General features: G+C 66.4%; 2 protein-coding genes across 5 annotated transcripts in view; both read left to right on the forward strand.

Moving 5' to 3' along the window:
• Positions 1-2,713, forward strand: part of PPP1R16A (protein phosphatase 1 regulatory subunit 16A) — a 17,929-nt gene extending 15,216 nt beyond the window's left edge. For all 4 annotated transcript variants that reach the window (XM_025047617.1, XM_025047618.1, XM_025047616.1 and 1 more), the window contains 7 exons: positions 742-845; positions 914-1,038; positions 1,129-1,254; positions 1,336-1,411; positions 1,506-1,635; positions 1,796-1,961; positions 2,115-2,713. In XM_025047617.1, the coding sequence (XP_024903385.1) occupies positions 742-845; positions 914-1,038; positions 1,129-1,254; positions 1,336-1,411; positions 1,506-1,635; positions 1,796-1,961; positions 2,115-2,486 (1,099 nt within the window). In that variant the 3' untranslated portion in view covers positions 2,487-2,713. The remainder of the gene's footprint in view (positions 1-741; positions 846-913; positions 1,039-1,128; positions 1,255-1,335; positions 1,412-1,505; positions 1,636-1,795; positions 1,962-2,114) is intronic.
• Positions 2,714-2,862: 149 nt separating this feature from the next.
• Positions 2,863-6,411, forward strand: part of GPT (glutamic--pyruvic transaminase) — a 4,455-nt gene continuing 906 nt past the window's right edge. The window contains exons 1-8 of the mRNA XM_015590267.2: positions 2,863-4,768; positions 4,903-4,992; positions 5,067-5,175; positions 5,353-5,486; positions 5,582-5,825; positions 5,963-6,042; positions 6,118-6,254; positions 6,354-6,411. The exon at positions 6,354-6,411 is cut by the window's right edge and continues 102 nt beyond it. Coding sequence (XP_015445753.1) covers positions 4,610-4,768; positions 4,903-4,992; positions 5,067-5,175; positions 5,353-5,486; positions 5,582-5,825; positions 5,963-6,042; positions 6,118-6,254; positions 6,354-6,411 — 1,011 coding nt within the window. The 5' untranslated portion in view covers positions 2,863-4,609. The remainder of the gene's footprint in view (positions 4,769-4,902; positions 4,993-5,066; positions 5,176-5,352; positions 5,487-5,581; positions 5,826-5,962; positions 6,043-6,117; positions 6,255-6,353) is intronic.

Consider the following 6,411-nt stretch of genomic DNA (forward strand, 5'->3'; position numbering starts at 1 on the left):
GAGGATAGGCCTTGACCTCCAGCTCTGCCCCCCGGCCGTGCCCCCCGCCCCCCCCCCCCAGGGTCTGTATAGAGGAATGCCATTCTGGTCAGTGGTGAGGGCGGAACTGGCAAGGAGGAAGTGGGAACCGTTAATGGGACGGTGGTCAGGACAAGGCTGCTCTACTCCGTGAGCACGCAGGTGGTCAGCTTCACCAGGACCCAGGGGTCCCTTTCTGTGGCCCCTCGACCATGACCCTCCAGTGGGGTAGATGGTTGGGGGCTCAGGCTGTCCAGGGAGAGGTGTAGGTGTTCACGGTGTGTGGGTATGTGGGGGGTGAGTGGTCCTGGGGCCACAGGGGTTGTGCACAGGGCAGCCCCAAGCCCGAGCCCCTGGTCTCCACAGTGGGGACCGCCCTGGGCTCTGGGCCCCTCCCACTCAGGCTCTGTCCCCTGTGAGGGCTCTGCCGGGTGCTCCTCCTCTCACACCTGCTCCTTGGGGCTTCCAGAGTCCTGGCACCACCACCCGCCCCAGGCAGGCAGGCCCACTGTGCACCTTCATGGGGGCAGATGGGTCCCAAGAACCTGAAGACACAGGTGGACACTGCAGGACACCACCTGGCTTGAGGACAGGGTCCAGGACATCTGGGGCCTTGGCCTCCCCATCGTTGGCTCCAATGTCCCAGCCCTAGGCTGAGGGCTTTGCAGATGGACAACCTCTGGGAGGGGCCTTGTGGCCAGCACCCTGTCCGCCTCCCTGCAGTGGCGCTGACCTCTTGGCTGTCAACACTGACGGGAACATGCCCTACGACTTGTGTGAGGATGAACAGACGCTGGACTGCCTTGAGACAGCCATGGCCAGCCGTGGTGAGTCCCGCCCCACCTGCCTGCCTGGGGGGGCTGGGTGTGCTAGCTGTGAGCCGGTTACCCTGCAGGCATCACCCAGGACAGCATTGAGGGGGCCCGGGCTTTGCCGGAGCTGCACATGCTAGAGGGCATCCAGAGCCTGCTGAGGTTGGGGGCTGACCTCGACGCTCCTGGGGACCATGGGGCCACACTGGTGAGGACGTAGCTGTGTGCGATCCAGGCGGGGGAGGTTGCTGCTGGAGGGAGACGGGCTGGGACTCAGGGCTGGGCCGTTTGCCTGCAGCTGCACGTCGCAGCTGCCAGCGGGTTCAGCGAGGCTGCTGCCCTATTGCTGGAACACCAGGCCAGCCTGAGCGCCAAGGACTGCGACGGCTGGGAGCCGCTGCACGCTGCCGCCTACTGGGGACAGGTGAGCCTGGCGCTGGGGCAGCTGGGGTGCGGCTAGGCCCGCAGCTCCACAGCCTTCAGCAGCCTGCGCTCTCGCCCACAGGTGCATCTGGTGGAGCTGCTAGTGGCACATGGGGCCGATCTCAATGGGAAGTCCCTGATGGATGAGACGCCTCTTGGTGAGCTGGTAGCTAAACTCCCCTCACGTCCCCTGCCCCCAGGCAGGGGACCAGGCCAAGGGCTCCCTTGACCCCTCCGCCCACTTCCTCCCAGACGTGTGCGGGGATGAGGAGGTCCGGGCCAAACTGCTGGAGCTGAAGCACAAGCACGATGCGCTCCTGCGTGCCCGAGGTCGCCAGCGCGCTCTGCTGCGCCGCCGCACCTCCAGTGCCGGCAGCCGTGGGTAAGTGCCCCGCCCCTGCCCCTGCCTCTGCGAAGCCCCGCACTGTCTTCACCCCGCTGACGTCAGCAGGCGGCCGGAGTGCCAGCTGGAGACCCCCCACCCACCCCGCAGAGTCCGCGGGGGATGGTGTTCTCTCGCACCTCAGTCTGCCCTCTCCCAGGAAGGTGGTGAGGCGGGTGAGCCTGACCGAGCGCACCAGCCTATACCGCAAGGAGCACGCCCAAGAGGCCATCGTGTGGCAGCAGCCGCCTCCTGGCAGCCCGGAACCACCTGAGGAGGATGAGGACCGCCAGACAGACTCGGAGCTCAGGCCCCCACCCTCCCAAGTGAGCTCCGCCCCACTGTGGGGCAGGCACGTGGCCCTGTGCACATGTGCCCGGCAGAGGTCCAGGGTCAGCTGCTGCCCCTGGACTACCAGGCAGCGGGAGGACGAGGAGGGGCGCAGAGAGCCCTCCTGATGGCCTCCGCTGTCCCCACAGGAGGACCCCGAGGCATCCAAGGCACACAATGGCCGAGCAGGCAGCCCTGCTGGTCGTCACCTGTACTCCAAGAGGCTGGACCGGAGTGTCTCCTACCAGCTGGGCCCCCTGGAGGGCACAGCCACTGACGCCCTGGCCCGTGCCAAGGCCCACCACACCCTGGCAGAGCTCAAGCGCCAGCGGGCCGCTGCTAAGCTACAGCGTCCCGTATCCGAGGGGCCAGAGGCCCCAGAGTCCTGCCTGCCTTCAGACCCCGAGACCCCCCAGCCTGAGCATGGCTCCAGGCCTGATGCGGACCCGCCCCTGCTCAAGCTCACGGCCCCCATGGAGGAGGCCCCCGTGGAGAAGAAGCCATGCTGCATGCTTATGTGAGGGGCTGGGGCTCAAGGTGGCAACAGTCCTGCCTTAGGGCTCCTGCCTCAGAGACCTTGCTGTGCCCCTGTGAGCGGGCAGCCCGTGAGGGGCCTCTCTGGCTCCCCCCATCTGGGATCCCGTCTCCTTACCCACGAACAGACCTGAGGCAGAAGCCACATCTGGGGGGACCCAACTGCAGAGACCTCATTTCATCCTGTGATTCTTGATAAAGGGCTGTTCTGCCACCTGCCTTGTGTGTCTCAGCTGGGCCACCGTCCCTGCAGTGGGCGCTGCTGCGCGGCTGGGCCTGGGGGAGCAGTCCCTGTGAGCACCCAATGGGGGCCTGTCAGTGCGCGCTGGGGCTTGCTGGCGGTGGCCCGGCCCTGCGTGGGAGTGAGGACTCCTCCACTGGGCAAGAAGCATGGCATTTGCTGCACCCTGTCCCCTCCCCCCCGCCCAGCCTCCCAGAGACACCTCTGCAGCTCTGCTTTCCTGAGGGCAGCAGGGAGCCTCGGAAGGGCGCTCCTTGGGGATCAAGGCTGGGGGAGTCCCTGTTAGAGGAGAGGCTGTACAAGGCTATTGTCGCAAACCTCCCAGAGGCAGGCCCCCTGTTCCTGGCATGCATCCGATCCTGGCGCCTGGCTGCCAGCTTTTGCCTGGACTGGCAAAAGGGGCCAGCGGTTGGCTACTCAGGCTCTGAGCTGGCTGGGCACAATGTGTGAGGAGACAGGGGCCCCTAAGGGGCCTCGAGTGGGAGGACCGAGGGAGCTACCAGCTCCTCTGTCCACGGCAGGCAGCTGAGCATGGCCACCAGTGCTGGGTGGCATGGGCTCAGGTCACCTTCCCCTCTCCACTCAGCACCAACCGGGTCAGCCCAGTGTCTGCAGGGCCTGCCCTTCCCTGACCATCAGTGGTTGGAGGGGTGTCCAACTAAGGGCAGGGCCAGATAGGCTGCTGGTTAAATTTAGTGCGTGGAGCAGTGCAGCTGCCCAAGGTCCACCTGCCACCTCTGCTGCCACTTGGGCTCCGCTGCCAGGGGGCGGGCAGGGCTGGCTCCGCCTGAGGACCGACCCGTATTAACCTGTACTCTGGTCGGGAGGCCAGAGGGACAGGCCTGCAGCAGGGAGGCCGCAGTGGCAGCCAGCAGAGCAGAGCAGAAAGGTGCGAGGTGAGAAGCCAGCCGCCTGGGCTCCTGTTGTTTCCCTCTCAGACAAGGAGCCAGGGAACCCACCCCTCCGCCAGCCGGCCACAGCCAGGGCCCAGCTCTGAAGGCTGTCTCCCTGACCCTCCCGAGCCGGCCGCTGGGGGAGCCACCCCTGGGCAGGGCCTGCGGGGGTGGGGCCCTGAGTGCCTATCCCTGCCTGCTTCCCACTCTCTCCACCAGTCAGGAGCAAAGGAAGTTGGGCTTAGTGACCGCTGCTGGCGTGGCCCCAAGGGCAGCCCCAGGCTGGCCTGGCGAAAGGGCACATTGCAGCCCAGAGCAGCGAGGTGTCTGAGGGCCCTTCCCCGACACCACAGCCCAGAGACTCTGGCTTTTCAGACAGGATGGAGCCCAAGGTCCAGCCCCTGGGCCAGGTGGGGGGAGGTGGAGCCCCTGGTCTGAATGCCTCACTCCCCTCCCCAGATACCCCACGATTCCTGAGGCCTGCCAGATTACGCAAGGATGAGGGGCCTCTGCTGAGCCCTGCTGGGTAGACCTGAGGCCCCAGGCTCCATTCCCACCTCAGAGTCAGCCCTGCCCAGCTCTGTCAACTGCCTCCCCTTCCCCAAACGGTCCCTCAAAGCCTCTCGAAGTTTCCGTCTGTCCCTACCCCCCATGTGGGTCTCCTGCTCCCCTGTCATGGAGACACTGGGCAGGCACCAGGCCTCGCCCCAAGCCCCGCCTGCCTCCTCACCCACTCCCTGTGGCTCCCTGGGGCAGAGCTGTGCCCAGATGAGTGGGGCGGGCCGGCGTCCCCAGCTCCTCCTCCAGCTTTTTCTGTCCCTTTCAGTGGGGCCAGCAGGCTGTAGTGAAGAGGGCACCCTCTTATCTTGAGCCCTCCTCCCCAGCCTGGCCACTGAGCCTCGACCCAGTTGCCTTCACCCCACTTCCGGACTGTGCCACCTCCTGAGCCTCCTTCCTGCCTGGTCTGAGCAGGGTCATGGCCTTGAGAGCAGGTGACAGCCAGGCTGCAATGACAGGGGTAAAGGAAAAGGTGCTGACGCTGGACACCATGAACTCAAGCATTCGGAGGGTGGAGTACGCCGTTCGCGGCCCCATTGTGCTGCGCGCCCTGGAGCTGGAGCGGGAGCTGCGCCAGGTATGCCCTGGCCCCCACCCCTGCCCTCCAGGCTTCACCTGGGCAGTCCAGTCGGCCCCGTTCCCCGCGTCGCATGGGACAAGGTCCTGCGGGAGTCATAGGGCCTGTTCTCACCATCTGCGCCCCCGACCCAGGGCGTAAAGAAACCCTTCACTGAGGTCATCCGTGCCAACATCGGGGACGCCCAGGCCATGGGGCAGAAGCCCATCACCTTCCTGCGCCAGGTGAGGCCCGCAATGCCCTGGCGCCCTTCCCCAGTCAGCCCATGTGCCCTGGTCTCAGCCCTCACTCCTCCCAGGTCCTGGCCCTCTGTGCCCAGCCGGATCTCCTAAACAGCCCCGACTTCCCCGAAGATGCCAAGAGCAGGGCGGAGCACATCCTGCGGGCGTGTGGAGGCCACAGCCTAGGTAGGTGCGAGTGCCAGGACGGGCCCAAGCCCCAGGGAAGAGCAGGAACTGGAGGGAGGGTTTCTCCAGAGGAGGTGGGTAGGCTGGCCCCGGCTGCTGGAAGGGGGAGGATCACTTCCTGAAGCCTGCAAAGGGACCACAAGTGTCCTTCCTTGTCCCGCCCTGTCCCCGGCCCAGGAGCTTACAGCATCAGCTCTGGCATCCAGCTGATCCGCGAGGATGTGGCGCGGTACATCCAGCAGCGCGACGGAGGCATTTCTGCAGACCCCAACAACATCTTCCTGTCAACAGGGGCCAGCGACGCCATCGTGGTAGGCCGGAGCCAAAGCAGGACACCGTGGCTCTTTGTGTGCGGCGGGGTGCAGCCCCTGGCCCCACCGACACGGCCTCCCCATCCTGCCCACAGACAGTGCTGAAGTTGCTGGTGGCCGGTGAGGGTCGCGCGCGCTCGGGAGTGCTCATCCCCATCCCTCAGTATCCGCTGTACTCTGCCGCGCTGGCCGAGCTGAACGCGGTGCAGGTGGACTACTACCTGGACGAGGAGCGCGTCTGGGCGCTAGACGTGGCCGAGCTGCGGCGCGCGCTGCGCCAGGCGCGTGAGCATTGCCGCCCGTGCGCGCTCTGCGTGATCAACCCCGGCAACCCCACCGTTTATGTATCCAGAGGGCTAAATTTATAGTTTGTGAATTATTGAGTGCCTTCTTTTCACATCCTGCCCCCCACGGCCCCGCGAAGAGGGGTGCGTGCCCTGGGCTGACCCGGACATGCCGCGTCCCCCGCGCCCCAGGGCAGGTGCAGACCCGCGAGTGCATCGAGGCCGTGATCCGCTTCGCCTTCGAAGAGCGCCTCTTCCTGCTGGCTGATGAGGTGCTGGCGGGGGCGCGTGGGCTGGCGGGGGGGTGGCAACATCGGGCGCCCCTGGTGACGCTGTCACCCATCCAGGTGTACCAGGACAACGTGTATGCCGAGGGCTCGCAGTTCCACTCGTTCAAGAAGGTGCTCACGGAGATGGGGTCGCCATACGCGGAGCAGCAGGAGCTCGCCTCCTTCCACTCGGTCTCCAAGGGCTACATGGGAGAGTGCGTATGGGCCGTGCGGGCGGGGGTGCGCGGCTGGGCCAGCCACCTCGGCCGGCCACGTCTGCCGGCGGCGCCTAGACTCCCGCCCCCCGTCCGCAGGTGCGGGTTCCGCAGCGGCTACGTGGAGGTGGTGAACATGGACGCCGCGGTGCAGCAG

This window comes from Pteropus alecto, unplaced genomic scaffold (genome assembly GCF_000325575.1).
Source record: "Pteropus alecto unplaced genomic scaffold, ASM32557v1 scaffold105, whole genome shotgun sequence".
In the NCBI taxonomy this organism is placed as follows: Eukaryota; Metazoa; Chordata; class Mammalia; order Chiroptera; family Pteropodidae; genus Pteropus; species Pteropus alecto.